Raw genomic sequence first — 19,361 nt, 5'->3', positions numbered from 1 at the left:
AATAATGTTTTAAAGAATGATCTGCTGAATAAAACCAACCTTCTGGATGACTAATTATCAATGGTGTCTCATTAGCTGCCTTTCTTTATTAAAATAATACTTGGGAAATATTAAGGAAATAGTAAAATATTTTGAAAAGAGACAAATCTTTCTGGAGAAATGGGGCTTAATGATGTTTACTTAGCTATCAAGTCTAGCAAAATAATGTGTAGGAAAATATCGTTTACTGGATTGAAAACTAAACCTTTCTGGGTAAATATTCTTTAGCGGGCAAGCACATGTTCTTAGCTGTTAGCAGTTAAAGCTAACAAAAGAAGCTGATAGCTTAGCACCAGAATCAAACACACAATTTTAAAATACCGTTAATAAAAGGGTTAAAATACATAAGCTCGGACGGTGCGTTATGATCAATCTTCTGTGTTTAAAATCCCACTTTAAATAAAGTTTGTCTTAACTTTAAAAACACACAAACACAGAACCCAAACCTGAGCACGTGCTGAGCAGATAGCCTGCTTGCACTAAGATAGTGGAGTTCAACACAAACAAAAGCAAATTTCATACAATGAAAAATATTCAGATCATTTCATCCTAAATCTCTCTGTCCAAACCCTAACCTCGTTTGAACCGTATTGAGGAGGAGTTGCCTGGGTGACGACGAACTTTGAAGAAAGCTCTGTGAACAAAGGATTAGTTTCAGCTAACCTCCGTAACTGTGGGTGAAAGACGGCTGCTCTGTCTGCCAACCAACTGCACAGTTACTGTAACCACGGTGATGCGGTGCCGGTGTCCTTCCTTCAGACTGGGAAAACCGCTCCACTCGGCATCGTAGAGACAGCGTCTCTGCAGGAAATTCTCTGGAACACAATTTGCTTCTGCAGGCTTCAGAGAGAAAATCAGGTAATGCTTGTACCTTAATTATTCCCGTTCTTGAATTAATACCGGATACACATACAGCAATTCATCCGTACTTAACTTTATGCATATGATCGATGATCGTATGACACCCTTGGATCCAGTTGAAGAGTTATGTCTGTTTGCCAGCAAAGACACAGTAGCGCGCTGCCTCTCCGGCCAGCCTCGCAGCGGAGTCTGGATGGAAGAGGCAGGATGTAGCAAGAGCGGTGCTTTTATTAGGACAGTGATGTCACAGGAAGTCCGCAGTTACCCCGTTTCCTGGCTGTGCTGGAAGTAGGTTAATGCAATTTATTTTGAAAGTTCCAGGAAAGTCCGTACTGACCTTTCACGTTGTAACCATGGCTGTGGTCCCAACACCTGTGATGTGCAGACCTGCAGACCAAGACCAGACCAAGTTAGTATATTATTTGTACATACACCACCGGTCAAAGGTTTTAGACACACTTCATTTAATAGTTTTCTTTATGTTTATGACTATGTACCTTGTATGTAAATTTCACTGAAGCCATCAAAACGATGAATAAACACGTGGAATAAAGTAGAAAACAAAAAATTGTAAAAAAAACAAAAAACTTTAAATATGTTTTATATTTTAGATTTGTAGTTGCCCTTTGCTGTGATGACTGAAATATTAACCTTTGGCTGTCTCTCAATGAACCTCTGGGAGGTTCTTTCAAGACTCTTTGGAAAACCATTTCAGGTGACCATTTCATGAAGTTCATGGAGAAAATAACAACAGAGCAAAGCAGTAATCAAAGCAATGGCTATTTGGAAGAAGCTAAAATATAAAAATGTTTAGAGTTAATTAACACTTTTTGTTTACTACATAATTTCACAATTTTGTTGCCTTCGGGAGACTCTACAATGCAAATAGTCATGAAAGAGACCCATTAAGTAAGACAGTGCATCTAAAACTTTTGACCGGTAGGGTACCTTAACAACAATAACGGGCAGTACTTTTTTAATTTCCACTCTGGTTTTCGTGCCATTTCCAAACGAACAACTTTTTGAGAAGCTTAAAGCTGCAGGCACTGTCAGTATTGAGGGTTGTCAGGCTTTGTTAAAATCAAATTTTTCCACAGATATGTGCTTTTCTTTCACTTTAACAGATTCAATACTGCTTCCAAGTGAGACATATGCATTTGGAAGATGGTACTGTGAACTTCCAACATGTGGAGAAAGTAACCCCCAAACAGGCTGTCCTTATTAGGAAAAACATAACACATTAAACTGAGAGACAGCATGATCATTAGCAGGAGCCGAAACAGCTGTTTGGTACAGTCTGTAGAAAATAGAAAAATAAGAAAATCTGTGCTGAGCTCTATAAGGAAGCAAGGCCTGGGTGAGCGACACTGGTGGAAGATCACAGAATATTTTCTGTGGTAAAGAAAAATCTCTTCACAAGTGCAGAACACTCCACAGGAGGTAGACATGTCATTATCCGGGCTCACAGATACAGAGGGTTTTTTTGCGTCAACAATAGAAAAGTGCAACTGAACTTTGACAAAAAAATGAAAAAAAAAACAGCTGAAATCACTCAGAAAGCATACGTCATCTGCAAAACATGTTTAAAGCAGTGTGATAACGTCTAGGGCTTCCAAAGGCATTGGGTGATCAGTGTTTTACTAATACTGTGCCTGAATATGGTAGCATGTGTTCTGAAGTGAGAAATGATATGCAGCAAACTCACGCATCTGAATGGGACATGTAAGTACAGCTAAATAAAACAGAATATCATGAAAAAGTTTAATATTTTTTGTCACTCATTTTAGAAAGAGAAACTCCTTATATAGATTCATTGCACATAAAGTGTAATATGTCAAGTCTGTATTTTATGCAATTTTGATGATAATGGCTAACACATAATAAAAAAATAAAATTCAGTGTTTTAGAAAATTTGAATATTACATAAGAACAAAAACAAAGGATTTTTAGAACAAAAATGTCAGTCTTCTGAAAAGCATGTTCATCTATGTGCACTCAATACTTGGTTCTGCCACCTTTTGCATTAATTACTGCATCAATGCAGCATAGCATGGAGGCGATCAGCCTGGAGTTTTGCTGAGGTGTAATGGAAGCCCAGGTTGCTTCGCTAGCGGCCTTCAGGTCATTTCAGTTGTTGGGTCTGGTGTCTATGATCTTCATCTTGACAATACTCCATAGATTCTCTATGGCAGGGGTCCCCAACTAAAATAGCAATATCTGCTGAACAGAAACGTGCAAACCATTTTACGCACAAATATTAAATGCACTTTGAATGGTTCAGTCAATCTGGGTCTGTATATCTTAGAAGAACAATTCTGCTCTCCTTGTTGTGCCTGTGGCCGGCACGGTAACTTGCTTAACCTTTTCCTTAGGTTGTTGTCCTTTTCCATCTAAAAGTGTTTCTGTAACAGCTTCCATTGGACTCTGTGATCATTTATCAGTCAGGATTTTTGTGTTTTCCTAAAATCCACTGTACTCGCAGTGAACACTCGTATGCTCGCTGTTGTAGGAGATTGTGTAGCTCGCTCCTACTGTCCCCTCAGTTCAATTATTCTTTTTGTCCTGCTGTCAGACTCAGGCAAATAGCTTTAGTTGAAGTTCTTATGTTTGGTTTCATAATGTCATGGTGTGATTTTCATAGTCCTTTTTACAGCATTAGCAACCCTGCATTCAAGAACCCTGCATTGCTTTTTCTTCAATTTCTGGTGATTTCTGGCCATTGGCATACAACGATGTTGTGCATTACTGCCACCAGCTGGCTTGGAGTGTGGACCAGAATGTCGCCAACCCACATAGCTGCCAAACACGCCTGTACAAAAGTCAGACACGGCAGCCGGCAGGAATAAGATGTCTGTATCTACATAATAAATTAGAAAATGCTTTGCGGTCTGGACATAAAGTTCTCTGGGTCTGGATTTGGACCAGAGTCTGGGGTTTGGGGACCATTGATCTATGGGGTTCAGGTCAGGCCAGTTTACTGGGCAATCAAGTAGAGTAACACCATGGTCGTTGAAGTAGCTTTTGGTACCTTTGGCAATGTAGCCGGTGTCAAGTCATGCTGAAAAATAAAATCAGCATCTCCATAAAGCTTGTCAGCAGAAGAAACCAAGAAGTGCTCTAAAACTTCCTGGTAGATGGCTGCGTTGACTATGGATTTGATACCCCAATTCATCACTCACTTTGGAAACTTCACACTGTACCCCAAGCAATGTAGATTCTGTGCCTCTCCACTCTTCTTCCAGACTCTGAGACCTCAAATTCCTAATGAAATCAATCTCTGTATCATATGAAAAGGAGACTTTGGACCACTGAGCAACCGTCCAGTTCTCTTTCTCCTTAGCCACGGTAAGACACTTCTGACATTGTCTCGTGGTTCAGGAGTTGCTTGATACGAGGAATGCAACATTTGTATTCCATGTGTAAGATTGGTTTTGTGCACAGGGGTCCTTGATGTACTGACTTACTCCAGCATCAGTCCACTCCTTGTTGAGTTTCCCTAAATTTTTGAATGGATTTTGTTTGACATCTTCTCAATCCTGCCAGTTTCCAGTGCACCTTTTCCTACCACACTTTTTCCTTCCTCTCAACTTTCTATGAATATGCTATCTTGTGATTATGAATATGAATATGTTAATATTTAATATTAATACTTTAATATTTTATTAAATTATATTTTGGTCTGTTAAGGCTTGTCCTGTGAATACCAGCCTAATAAGGCGGTGGTATTAGGACAAAATTGAAAGGGATGAGCCAAGCTCTGACATTATTGAACAGCAGAACTCTGCACACACATGGAATGAATTCACACAATTTCTTAAAATACAAGAATTTATTAACAAAAATAAGTCAACTCAAGTCAAACATATATTAACAAACTCTTTACTATGCTAAAACAATCCAACTAAACTACCAAGCAGAATTAAAGAATAGGGAAGACTAATGGGCTATGTACAATATAAACAAGTTGATTAAAGAAGGTTGAAAACTATGACCAATAAAGTGGTGCAATGTTATTTATGTTTGAGAACCAAGGATTATCTTGAAGAATCAGGAAGTGAAGTTACGTTAGTCTTGGAACTAACTTAGGAGATAATTGGTTTACTTTTAAACAACCATTCACAATGCAAGATCAGATAAAATATTATTTTAATAAAATAATATTGTAAAGAATGATTTGCTGAATAAAACCAACCTTCTGCATGACCAATTCTCAATGGTGTTTAATTAGCTGCCTTTATTTATTAAAATAATATTTAGAGAAATATTATTAAGGAAAATTATATTTAAGGAAATGTTATTTTGAATAAGAACCAAATATTTCTGGAGAAATGGGTTTAATGGTGTTTACTTTTCAAGTTTAATAAAATAATGTTTAGGGAAATATTTTCTAGATTGAAAACTAACAACCTTTTTGGGTAAATGATCTGGGCGGGCAAGCACGTGTTCTTAGCTGTTAAAACTAATAAAAGAAGCTTATAGCTTATCATCAAAATCAAACACATACCTTTAAAATACCACTAATAAAAGGGTTAAAATGCATAAGTGTGGATGGCGCGTTATGGCCAATCTTCTGTGTTTAAAATCACCCTTTAAATAAAGTTTGTCTCAATTTTATAAAAAACAAAACACAGAACACACAAACAGAGCACATGTGCTGAGGAGATAATCTGCTAGCACTAAGATGGCTGAGTTTCAACACAAACAAAACCAAACGTCATAAAACAAAAGATTTTTAGATTATTTCATTCTAAACCACTTCTCTCTCTGCCCAAAACACAACCTCTTACATGAATTGTGCTGAGAAAATGTTGTCTGGGTGACAAAGTTGAAGAAAGCATCCACAGTTAACTTGCTAACCTCCATAGCTGTGGGGAGGGGCAGCTCATTCTGTTGCCCGGCCAAACTGCACGTTACAGCTGTAACCACGGTGATGCGGTCCCGTTGTCTTTCCTTCAGACTGGGAAAACTGCTCCACTCTGTGTTGTAGAGACAGGGTCTCTGCTGGGAACTCTCTGGAACATAGTTTGCTTCTGTAGACCTCAGAGAGAAAAGTCAAGCCATGCTTGTACCTTAATTACCCCGGATACAGAAACAGCAATTCATTCCTACTTAACTTACAATGCATATGATCGCGTGATCGTATGACACTCTTGGATCCAGTTTGAAGAGTTATGTCTGTTTGCCCGCAAAAAGACATTAGTGCGCTGTGTCCCTCCGTCCAGTTCCGCTGGGGACCTGTGTAGAAGTTGTAAAAAAGCGATGTTTTTATTCGGACAGTGACGTCACGGGATGTCCGCTGTTACCCTGTTTCTGACTGTGCTGGAAGTAGGTTAATGAGATTTATTTTGAAAGTTCCAGAAAAGTTTGTACTGGCCTTTCATTTTGTACCTATGGCTGGGATCCCAACAGCTATAACCTTTTCACAATATCCTAATTTTCTGAGACACTGAATTTAAGGTTTTCATTTTCTGTCAGCCATAATCAACTAAAAATTGTACAAAATCAAGGCTTCAAATATTTCACCCTTATGTGTTATACATTTATATTATTTTCACTTTCTGAAATGTATCACAAAAAATATTGAATTCTTTTACAATATTCAGAGCTGAACTTGTACACGCAATACATCAAGCAGGCTCCAAATGGCAAAACACAAAAAGTACCACAATTCTAAATGAAAAGGTGCATAGTTAAAAAAGATTTACAAATTGAAATCTGAAAAAGTGGTGCACCGTAAAATTTTTAATTTGATAAACCTAAATAAAATTGTATGCAGCCACGTGCCTTCATAAGTCACCTGATTAGTAAATAATGTCCACCTGTATGTAATAAAATCTCAGTATGAATGCAGCTCTTCAGAGAAGGCCTCAGAGGTTTGTTAGAGAACATTAGTGAACAAATTACATTATTATCTTTAAGGTTTGTGACCAACCTATCATTCGAAAATTTAGAAAAAAAAAAAAACGTATGGAGCAACTGCAAACCTACCAAGACTTGGTCATCCACCTAAACTGACAGGCTGGGCAAGGAGGACATTTTGCAGGAAAGCAGCCAAGAGGTCTACAGTATGGATCCACAGCTCAGGCTGGAGAATATGTCAACAGGTCCATTATTAGTGGCGCACTTCTTGATTCTGAACTTTATGGAAGAGTAACAAGAAAAAAAAACATTGTTTAAAGAAAATATTTCAGAAACTCTGAGTAAAGTTTGTCACAAGCCATTTATGGTAAAAAGTAAATGTGTTTTGATCAAATGAGCCAAAGCACAAAGCACTGGGTGGGCCTGGAAACCATCACTGCCCTGATAACAACATACCTGCAAATATAAAAAAAAAAGGCTTTCTATCCAGTCTGATTTGGCAAGAAAAATGGACAAAAATGTATGTTTCTTGCCTCTAGGATGGTAGAGGCAAACTCCACAAGATTTGCTGTAATTTGCTTAATTGTAGTCACAGCTGGTTCTACAAGTACAGACCCAGGGGCGCTGAACACAAATGCTCGCCACTCTGTTAAGATTTTTTTTAAAAAGGTTATTTTTACTTAATACTTAACTCAATTATGCAATCCTTTGTTTTGACCTATTACAAAAAATCCCAATAATACATTGAAGCATGTGGTTGTAATGCAACAATATGTGGAAAAGTTGAATTGATAAAGACTGGATGTTCTCCATAAATTCTATACAGAAATGTAAAAGCACTGTTTCTGGTAGAAATAAAATAACACTATCTGCCGGTGAACATCCTCAGTACCCATCTTAGCTGCTACAGCTCTGTATGAAGACAAATAACTAAAGCAACCAAGCAACTCGCACTGTGTTGAAGTAGGAGGCACCTAGGTGTTTTCTTTTCTTCTCCAGTCAGAAATGAGGGATTCGACACCCCGAAACAACTCAAGCTTAGCTTAAACTGTTGACTGCGTATTGATTCTGGAGACCAGTGTCAACAAGGGGATATATTTCACTTTGATTGAAATTCTCTTCACTTATTCTACTCAAGCGAAGCGTAAGAGGCAACAAAGCACCCAGCCAATCATAACCGACAAGACAGTCGATGGGCCTTGGGGCTTGGTGCAGCGGACCTTTGCTTAGTTGATGCACCAAGCTACAGCATGCAGTGGAAAAAAGTTCATTTAAAACACTGATGAGCTGCTGGAGTACATTCTGTGCTGCACCTCATTGGGAATTAAGATCAGCTTGCTGACAGACTGTTTGGAGGAAGCTGTCAACAAAGACGTCAAGGCTACAATATATAGTTGTTTGTTCAACAGTGTGGTGAAAACAGTGCATTGCAAAAGTAGAAGTACGCATTGCACTTTTTCACATTTAGTCGCGTGACAACCTCAAACTTCGATAACTTTCGTTATTTTTCTTTTTACCTAGACCAACACAAAGCAGTGCATGATTGTGGCAAGGAATCAGAAGCACACATGATTTTCAAAGTGTAATAAAAAATCTGAGAAGTGTGGCATGCATTTGTGTTCAGCTCATATGAGTTAATACTTTATAAAACCACCATCCCCTTCGGTTACAGCTGCTGGTATTCCGGGGTTGCTCCCTTTTCAGGTTTGCATTTTCACAAACTGAAAATTTTACTTTTGTTTTTTGCAAAATAGCCCAACTTCAGTAAGACTGGATAGAGAGCATCTGTACACCACTGATTATTAATTAGATTCAGGTCTAGACCTTTCAAAAACATAAATATGCCCTGATCTAAACAGATCTCATTGTAGCTCTAGCTGTCTGTTTGTAAAAATAAAAAAAAATTACCAGAGCACCTTTGCTGTGTCCCCGACATGGTATGTGGCAAAAAAGCATTCTTATGGATTTCTTTATTTTTTCCTTTAGGATGCTGAGTAAAATGTAGATTATGTTCATATTTTATATTTGCTCCTAGAAATGTTTTAAAAGGAAATTGGAATCAGGTTTAGCTGATGTTTGTGCTGCATCACTCTTTACGAACAGGAGCTGAAGAGAGAAGTTGTAGATTTAAAAGGGAAACGTTGTCCATTCATGTTTAATCGATAGGACTTCTGGTGCTTAACGTTTTGTGGCTCCTCTATAATTTACATCATGAAGTCATAAATATTTTCAGCACCAGAACACGGCTTAAATGCAGGCAAGTCGATGTAGACATTTTCTTGGTTTAAGAGAAGGTTCAGTTTGACGTTGTCTTGCTGGAAAATGCATCTACGTCCCTGAAAAAGACATAAACATGGATTTTAGCATTTCTTGCTTGTGAGCTTTTATATTTATTTTTCAGTAGTAATGGTGCCATTACAGGTTATACAAGCTACGCTTGTGTGCCAACATACAGTGTCAACACAGACGCTGTCTTTGAGATGATATCAAGCTGGATGGTCCTGTTCCTCCTCAGCCTGAAGGGCGCAGCTTCCTGGCCATCCAGACTTTCTCATATGGATCAATAAGACAAGTTTGTTTTACTCAGTCCTCAGTCCACCTTTCCTCTACCTGGGATCAGAGCAGACACGACAGTACCTGTAACCTGCTAGTGTCCTCTTCCCCTCTGCACAGTGGAGGTTTAATCTGTGTTATATTTGGAGACACTGACAACCTGTGTTTAGTAAGCGTCCTTGGGTGCGTGCAGCGACATGAAACATATCTCTAAAATTAGGACCCTTTGATGTTTTTATGCACTTTATATCCTTGAATACAGAGATCTGTGTGTATTCTGTATCTTGATTATCTGAGTTTCAACTGAGGAATCAAGAGTTAAAGTCTTAGACCATCTCAAAGATGCAATTTTTAATATCTTTTTCAGTTTTTTGTTACTATGCCCAAACTCCACTAATCTGACAATGAATTTAAAATTAAGGTCTCCCTTACTTTACTTGTTGATAACCTGTTTTTATATGTAGTGCAGTACATGATTTACATAATCACATTACGTTTAATCATTTCTTACACGGTTAGCTTTCACTGGCATATATTGGTTGGGATACTCATCATTGGGCATGCATGTCATCTTTATTTGGGCTTTTAATAAAGCCCTGCAACCCATTCTTTTTAAGGGTGGAATGATAATACCACGTAGAACTTAGGTGAGTTTTAAAATCAATGGATGCACAATTTTAAATGTTTAGTGGATTTAAATTATAAATACAGGATCGGATATATACACACACCCTACTAACATTTGCTTAAAATACCCTTAGCGTGATTACCAAGGTTCTGGTGTGTTGTTAAATGGATTTTTCAATGCTTTTATCAGAATTGGTAGAGTTCTTTTAAATGTGTTGGTTTTGTGGCACTGACCCAACCATTAACCATAATCAACATATTTCCACATAGTTTATCTATTCCAAAACCAGTTTTGATTTGTGTTTGTGATCATAGTCCTGTTGGAACAAACAATTACGAATAGGTTGCCGGTGTCTAACTGTTGAGTTGAGGTGAAGTTGAAGAATTTAGAGTGTCCATTGTCTCCATTATTCCGGCCACTTAGTGTAATGTATCAGTATCACAGGCTGCAAAACAGCACCATAGCATGATGCTACCACCACCATGACTGAAAGTTGCTTCAGTGTTCTTGAGTTTGAAAGCCTCACCTTCACTTCTCCAGGCATACTTCTTGTCAATATGGCCAAACAGCTCAATCTTTCTCTCGTTTGACCATAAACCGTTTCTCCTTAATGGATTGAGCTTTGGTTGTTCCTAGGTTTTTCTTTAACCTCTCAGCCATGTTTCTTTCATCTTAGTGTGATAGTTTGGGTTAGATGGTTGATCTGCACGGTGGCGCAGTTGGTAGCACTGTTGCCTTGCAGCAAGAAGGTCCTGGGTTCAATTCCCAACCAGGGGTCTTTCTGCATGGAGTTTGCATGTTCTCCCCGTGCATGTGTGGGTTCTCACCGGGTACTCCGGCTTCCTCCCACAGTCCAAAGACATGCCTGTTAGGTTAATTGGTCACTCTAAATTGCCCTTAGGTGTATGAATGAGTGTGTGCATGGTTGTTTGTGTGTTGCCCTGCGATGGACTGGCGACCTGTCCAGGGTGTACCCTGCCTCTCGCCCATAGACTGCTGGAGATAGGCACCAGCTCCCCCGCGACCCACTATGGAATAAGCGGTAGAAAATGACTGACTGACTGGTTGATACTTAAGCACAACTGGGTGGGCCAACAGGATGATGATGTCAAGCACATATCAAAAATTGGTTTAGAAATGGTTACCACAGGCCAATAGTAAGCTCCTAGAAAGATTCAAGCCTCAACTCAGAAGCTTCCTGATGACTACATGTATATATTTGAGCCTGAATGTATAATTTTGACCCTGGCAATCGTAAAGGTGGCGAGCATTGATCTCTTGGAGGATAGAGTTCAGTTCCTAAGAATAGAGGTATGGGATTTCCACTGCTTACAGAATCTCACCTCAATAACTCTCTAGATTTAGCTCTTTTCCCGTTTGTGAGATGCCACCCCACACCATCACACTACCTCCACCAAATGATGTTTGGTATTTGCAAAGAGGATGGATGCAACTCACATACCCAACTCTCCTGCTCAATATAGTGTCTTTCCACCAGTATGAGATTGATTGCCAAGAAGCATTTTGTCAACAAAGAACCAGTTACAAATTTCCTTACTTTTTATGCTCAGTTTGCATGCACAGCAGAGATTTGTCATATTTAAAGTTTCTTTTTTGTTAGAGTCAAGCAGGTCTTGCAGCCTTTTGCCCTGACTCTTACAAATTAGTTGGAGTCAAGCTTTATTGCTGACCCCTGGCTTACACCAAGCTGGTTGCCTGTTAACATATTTTCTTTTACCATTTTTAGTCCATGTGTAAAATATTTAAATTCACAGTAGAGTTCAGCTTGATTTTGTTGCTTTGAAGTTTTACCGATAAGAAAGAAGCCGGATGATTTATTCCTCCATCATGTTCAACAGAATCAACACAAACAGCAGCAAAATATATTTCCTTTACTGATAAAGAGCACTTCTTCCTGTTACCAGCCAGCAAAACATCAAAATAGGGGGAAAAAACTGCACCTGGCATTGAGAACCATACCCGAGCAAGTTATAATGATGAGCTTGTTTTGAAAAGGTGAGTGTTTGACTCATTTCTCAGGGGGATACAAAAAGAGCAGCTAAGAGAAATCTTTATGAGAGCACTGTCACCCTCCAATATGCATCTCTCCTCAGACTGTTCATACTTTTCAGGGCAATTATAAAGGCAAGAAAGGGAACATCTGCTCATTGTGTCCACTCATTTGTTCTGTGTTTGGCTTTCATGCATTTTCCTTGCTTTTCCCTCACAAAACAGACACAACACATTGTCTTCCCCATTGTTTCCTTCCTTGTGTGTTTTCTCAGTTCCCCAAATGACTCAGCTGCAACTATAATTCTGAAATGAAACGAGTCCTTGGTTCTCTGCCTTTTTCCCAGTTTCACATCATTCCATCTTAACTCTTCAGTATCTCTTCTGTGTGTTTTTGACCCACCATCTCCTCTTTGATGTCTTTGTCTCTTCTGTCTTCCCTTCTTCCCACAGGTTCGCCTCAGGCCAGTGGGACAGGGACCCTTCAGATTTACCTGATTGATGTCAATGACAATGCGCCTGTGCTGGTACCCAAGGACGCCCAAATCTGCGAGCGGGCCCGTCACAACTCCAGAATCAACATCACGGCTTCGGATGCGGATGCCGAGCCTAATGTCGGGCCGTTTGTCTTTGAGCTGCCTTCATTCCCTGCCAGTATCCGCCGCAACTGGACCATTTCCAGACTGAGTGGTAATTAAATGCTGTGCACCACGTTTAAGACTAGATCATGGTGAAATTGACCCTTGGGACATAAAATAGGAAAGAGAGAATGAAAGATGGACAGTCTGCATCCTCAGTAAATTAAAACGATAAACCCGACGAGAGGCTATATCTCCTCTAGGGATCTAGCTGTATTAATCTTCAGAATGGGGGAGACAAATATAAGCTGTGAGGGGGAAAGTCCAACTTAACAAAATGTCTCAGAAAGCTCGCAGTGAGAAACACTCATGCCATCTAGCCTTGACGTACGATCTATCGTTTGTGACAAATGAGATCCATTCATCTCTAGCTCTCCTGAGCAGCCCGTCTGTCACCTAATCCAACAGGATGGATGTATCACAGCAGCTGTCTTGAGGACAAATCTGATCACATACCTGGATCCGACTCCCACTGAGGCTCTTGTCTTAGACTGAGTGATAGATGCTGAAGGTTACACACTAGTTTTAGATGTTTATGCTTTTTCTGCCTTCAGTCAAACGAGAATGATTGTTTGCTTTGAAACAGTTTGACGCAGTACACTCATGCACATGATGTAAAGAAAGGGTCATTTACATTTTTAAACATGTCTTATTTATTCTTTTCTCTTGGGTGTTATTGCTTTACTGACTTGCCTTCAATATACAACTTTTGTAGGCGACTACGCTCAGCTCAGACTAAGGATTCCTTACCTGGAGCCAGCTGTGTATGAGATCCCGGTCATAGTGTCCGACTCGGGGAACCCTCCCCTGTCCAACCGCTCTATGATCAGGATCAAAGTGTGTCCTTGTGACAACAATGGGGACTGCAGTGCTACAGGGGCCGTGGCGGCCGCTGGTCTTGGCACTGGAGCCATCATCGCTATCCTCATCTGCATTATTATACTGCTGAGTGAGTGCAACCCTATAAAAGAATAACAGCTATTGACAGTTTCAGTGCTGTGTTTAAGTGAATGACATGTGTTTAAGAAAAAGTACAGTTTGTATTTTTTTTCTGGCAGGTATGGTTCTGCTGTTTGTGGTGTGGATGAAGCGCAGAGAGAAGGAGCGGCAAGCAAAGCCCCTGCTGATCGACCCAGAGGACGACGTTAGAGACAACATCCTGAAATATGATGAAGAGGGTGGAGGAGAGGAAGACCAGGTATGACAGATGACTACTGACTAATGCCACAAAAAATACACCAGCCAGGCATAACAATATGACCGCTGACAGGTGCAGAGTATGACTCTTGATTGTCTCCTCATCGTGGTATCTGTTAGTGGGTGGGATGTGTTAGGCAGCAAGTGAACAATGTGTGCTCAAAGGTGATTGGTTAGAAGCAGGAAAAAGGGGCAAGGGTAAGGACTTGAAAAGAGCCTAATTGTAATGGCTGGACAACTGGGTCACAGCATCACCAAAACGGTTGCTGTTGTGGGGTGTACAAGGTTTCCATTGGTCAATATCTATCAAAAGCTTTTGATAGCTGCAGAGGTTAATCCTTGTTCTGATTAAAAAATGTGACTGCACAGTGGAAGGCAGTTTGTTGTGTATGGGGGTGCATAGCTGCAGAGCAGTCATCCTGACATCCATGTGGATGTTGATTTAACTCATACCACCTACCAAAGTGTTGATAAAGAGACATTGGGGGAGCTATAGTTCAGTGGAAAGAGTAGTTGTCTGGCATTAAGAAGGTTGCAAACTCAATTTCAGCATCACTGCCACTAAGAAACAATGTTTCAGGAATGGGTTGACAAGTACAACACACTTTTTTTGAAGTGCCTCCAAACTCTTCAAATCCCAGTCCATTTGTAAATCTGTGGGAGGTGGTGGACAAACAAATTCAAATACATGAAGGCCCCGTCTCACAACTTACAGGTATCGAAAGATCAGCTCACCACAAACTGATGGTCTGACATCCTGCAGCAGGATTTTTATTAGACAGCAGAATTCAAAGTGTCATCAGGTATATCAAGTCATCTAGGTCCTAAAGCAGCAAAGCAGCCCCAGACCACCACACGACCACCATGTTCAGCTCTTTATTTTTGACATGTGGTGTTAGTTTTACACGAGATCTAACTGTATCCACACCTCTGTGATTTGGATGTTGTTCCTTTTTTTGACCTCCTGGTTGAGTCATTGACATGCTGTTAGAGTAATACTGGTAGGCTGGCTGCTCCTAGAAAGGTTCACATTCTGTTTGTTCTATAATGTTTGAATACAGGCTCTCACTGTGGTGTGCTGGAGTCCCAAAACCTTGGAAATTGTTGTGTGACCCTTTCCAGACTGATGCATATCAATGACTTAATTTTTCTTCTGTTCTGTTTCTTTAGATATGGGCATGATGCGTTGTTTATTGAGATGCTTTAGCCTACTTCATGTTATCAGACAAGTTCTATTTAACTAATTTCATGATTCTACAGGTCATGTAAGAATAAGGACTAATTGTTTCTACTGAAATTTAATACAAAAATAGCTGTTTATCGCAATTAAATCAGGATTTAACAAGGTCAATTGTTTTTTCTACAGGGCCATTGTGGTTTTGATCTCTTTTTTTTTTTCCCTTCAACAAAAATAATCGTCTTTAGATAAACTGTGTTTTGTATTTACTCAGGTTGTCTTTGATATTAAATGTAAGTACGGTAAAAGTTAAAAAACAGATAAATCTGTAAGGGTGCAAATACTATTTAAAGCATCAATGCATTCATGCATTGTTTTACCCTCCAACAGAAAAGCACAGATTAAAGTAATATTAACAATGTCTCACTTCTATTGAATGTCATAAAGAGCTGTTGCAAAAGGTCAACATGCATGAACATGATTGTGCTTCTTCTGCTTTGGTCTACTGTTGGAAACATCTCTGAAGGCCAATAAATGTTTTATATAATAAATCTTACATTATAAACTATTTGAAAAGTAGTTTGGAAAATCTGTTACCCTAATAATTATCACAAAGCAGCTTTTACATAACAGAGATGCTTCACAGCAGAGAGCCCAAAAGGGTTTTCAAATTATTTCACAAAGCATCTTTGCTCTCATCACTTGGAACGATACAAAACCTTTTAACTTTTTACAAAAGCTTCTTCTTCTGTGTAGGGCTAATTATAGCGCTGGTCTGCCTGTTTAAGGGTTTTGATCATGATCCGTATTGGCAGTATTCCTGGTACCTCAGCGTGAACCAACAGCCATTTGGTTCTGAAAAGAAAAAGCACTGACAATCTTAAGATTCCTGCTGATTTCTTCAGGCAGAATAAACACTATGTTTTTTCTTCACCCAAACCTTATCTTATTAGTTCTGATTTGTTGTGCAGGTTTAAAAAGACTTATGTAAAATTCTAGAATTGTTATTTTCAAGGTGAGCACAGAGGTCTTTACAAACTGTTTTCAAGCTTGAAGAAATAAAGTGAAAGGGAAAACAAAAGATCCAACAATATGACAGTGAAACAGAAATAAAGTCTTAAAAACAAAGAAAAATGTGTTTCTGTAAAGGCTTTTGTTTGAGTGACGGTGCAAAGTATTCATACCACTTGAACCTTTCCACCTGTTCTCACATTGCAACCACAAACTTTAGTGTACTTACATGTATTTTACAAAAAGTGTAAAACAAAATCTAAAAAGTGTGTTGTACTTTTCTGTACAGCACTCCTGTATCAATACTTTCTAAAACCCTATTTTGCCTCACTTAGAGCTGTAAGTCTTTTGGTGTGTTTTCCTATTAGCTTTACACATCTAGACATTAATATGTTGGCTTACTCTTATGTACATTTCACTCTAATAGGACGAAGAGCTTCTGTGAACATTAACGTCCGAGTCTTGTCACAGATTCGTAACAGGTGGAATTTTTGAGGGAGCTCTGATGGCTTAGTGGGTACAGTGGAGCTCCCTGTTGAAGAAAAGCATTCCCACAACCAGATGCTGCACCACCATGTTCTACCATGGGGCCAGTGGGTTCAGAGTGTTGTTCAGGGTTTTCTGCCACACAGAGCATTCTGTATGTTGACCAACAGCTTCAACATTAGTCTCATCTGATCAGTCCCTTCTTCTACATGGTTGCTTTGTTATCATGGCTTTTGGCAAATCGCAAATGGGATTTCTCATGGTTTTCTCTCAACAATGAATTTCATCTTGATTTGTGGAGTGCATGACTAATAGTTGCCCTGTCAACAGATTCTCCCACCTGAGCTGTGAGTCTCTGCAGCTAATCCAGAGCTACAGTAGATTGTAAAAGTCCACATATTGTCGCACTACAAACACAAACATAAATATATTTTATTGGAATTGTATGTGAAAGACCGACACAAAGTGATATACAAGTGTGAAGCGGAACAAAAATTATACATCATTTCATTTTATTATTTTTTTACAAATAAAAAACTGAAAAGGGCATCGTGCAAAAGTATTCATCCCCCCTGAGTCTTTCTGAGCATTTCTTGGGACATCTTTTTATAGCCTAAGCCTGCTTTATACTTCTCCACAACTTTATCCCTGACCTGTCTGGTGCGTTCCTTGGACTTCATGATGGTGTTCTCTCCAATATTCTCTTAACCAACCTCCTGAGACCGTCACAGAGCAGCTGCATTTGTACTGAGATTAGATTACACACAGGTGGACTCTATTTAGTCAGTAATCATCAGCCAACTTCTGAAGGCAACTGGTTGCACACAGAATGAAGGAGGCTGAATACTTTTGCACACTGCACTTTTTAGTTTTTTATTTGAAAAAAAAGTTTTTAAATCATGTCTAATTGTCGTTCCCTTCACAATAGTAGACTACTTTGTGTTGGTCTTTCACATAGAATTCCAATAAAATATAGTTATGTTTGTGATTGTAATGTGGCAATACGTGGAAAAGTTCAAGAGGTATGAATACTTTTACAAACCACTGTAACTTTGGCCTCTTGTGTGCATCTCTGACTATTGCTCTCCTTGCACAGCCTGTGAGCCTAAATCGATCACCATGTCTTGAGAGGTCCGAAACTTGGGATCTTCTTTTATTACTAACTCTTTAAGCTTCTGTACAACTGCCTCCCTGCTCCTTGCTGTTCTCCCTGGTATCCATGATGCTGACTGTTCATTAATGTTCTCTAAACAAAACGGAGTAATGGGGGCAGAACACAAATTCATACTTTTCAAAGTTTTTCTTAAAAAACTGCATCTTTCCACATCCAAATTTTAAACCTTTTTATGTTATGTTGAATGTGTCGAAATTTGTGATTGTATGTAAGTACATTTATTCTTCTGCCTGCTACAGCTGCTTTTGTCTGGCTGTTTTCTATGTAAATAAAGTCCCTGAACCACAAAAAGCAGCTACAGTTTCAGTACTGAATACAGAGTGAACAGTTATAAATGCCATTTTGATTTTTTTCCAACACCTATACACACCGATATCGGGAGAGTAAAAACACAAACAACAGATGGCAAAACTCTTTATGGGCCTGTTTTCACTGACATCCCTGGATAAATATATAATGGCTATATTTATGAATCATATGTAGAATAACACTAAGAAGCTAAACAAAGTGTCCTGTTCGTATTAATTTAATTTAAAAGAGAAAACAACAGAAAGAGAAACAGACTGATTTACCAGTAGTCATTAAGAATGTATCTTAATGTTAACTCTAGAGTCTGCTTTAAGTTGAATATTAAGCCAAGTTTGCTATATGTGCTCTTCTGTTGGTGAGAAATCTGTTGACTGTTGGATATTTGAGTTTTCCTTTCCACTGTAGCCACATGTATGCTCACGTATGAGGGATTGCTGCAAAGTCAAGCAACTGCCCACTGTTGCTACATGCTCGTCCAGGAGTGAATGCTGCAAGTCACTGACTCAATGCAATCTGCATTTTCCTTAGATAGAAAACTATTTAACCAGTTTGAATACTAAACTGAATTTGATTGCACTGTTTGATAGTTGGGATTAATTGTAATGTATGTACTTGACTTGATTCCATTGAATTGACTTTGTAAACTGCCTTGAGATGACATATGCTGTGAACTGGCGCTATATTAATAAACTGAATTGAATTGAATTAAAATCCTGATCACCAACTTTAAGCGGCATTTTCTCTGTCTGGTTGCTTCATCCAGGACTACGACCTGAGCCAGCTGCAGCAGCCGGAGTCTCTGGACCACATCATTAACAAGCCAACAGGGGTGCGCCGGGTTGATGAGAGGCCTGTGATCGCCGAGTCCCAGTACCCTGTCAGACCCAGTGTGCCTCACCCAGGGGACATAGGAGACTTCATAAATGATGTAAGTTTTAGGTTGACACCTTGTCTCAAAGTGTGCTTTGAAAATGATTAGTGTGTGGTAGCCTTGTTTCCATGACTCTCGGGTTTTTATGATAGACACCTTTTTCTAACAGTTAAAAATAATTCATCATAAGTCATTATTGTATTTCATGGCTAAAATAAAATGATTTTTCTTTTTGTTGTGAAAATAACCTCTCTGCCAGCAGTCCTGCTTCCCTGCATGGCTGAGTGTCGGCCTCTCAATCAGCTTTAAGGCTATGAAGGATCATTAAAAACCTTCCTGGTGTGAGCCAGATAAATAGAGTTTATTGTATTCTTTAAAGTCTCTGAATCTAAATCTGCTTTCCCAGCTTGAAAATTAGCTCTTCCAATTATGTTGTTAGTATAAAACACTTGTCCTGTTTTCACAGCAAAAACTCTCGCAGATTAGTTTTTCTTTTTCTTTCTTTCTTTTTTTTTTCTTTCTTTCTTTCTTTTTTTTCTTTCTTTCTC

The 19,361-nt window shown here is 39.1% G+C and overlaps 1 protein-coding gene across 3 annotated transcripts in view; it reads left to right on the top strand.

Annotated features, from left to right (window-relative positions):
• cdh4 (cadherin 4, type 1, R-cadherin (retinal)) overlaps positions 1-19,361 on the top strand; it is a 437,670-nt gene that overhangs the window by 408,961 nt on the left and 9,348 nt on the right. For all 3 annotated transcript variants that reach the window (XM_047348247.1, XM_047348246.1, XM_047348245.1), the window contains 4 exons: positions 12,404-12,640; positions 13,304-13,537; positions 13,647-13,786; positions 18,706-18,870. In XM_047348247.1, coding sequence (XP_047204203.1) covers positions 12,404-12,640; positions 13,304-13,537; positions 13,647-13,786; positions 18,706-18,870 — 776 coding nt within the window. The remainder of the gene's footprint in view (positions 1-12,403; positions 12,641-13,303; positions 13,538-13,646; positions 13,787-18,705; positions 18,871-19,361) is intronic.

Source organism: Girardinichthys multiradiatus, chromosome 20, assembly GCF_021462225.1.
Source record: "Girardinichthys multiradiatus isolate DD_20200921_A chromosome 20, DD_fGirMul_XY1, whole genome shotgun sequence".
In the NCBI taxonomy this organism is placed as follows: Eukaryota; Metazoa; Chordata; class Actinopteri; order Cyprinodontiformes; family Goodeidae; genus Girardinichthys; species Girardinichthys multiradiatus.
Note: the sequence above shows the minus strand (reverse complement) of the source record. Positions and strands in the feature narration are given on the sequence as shown.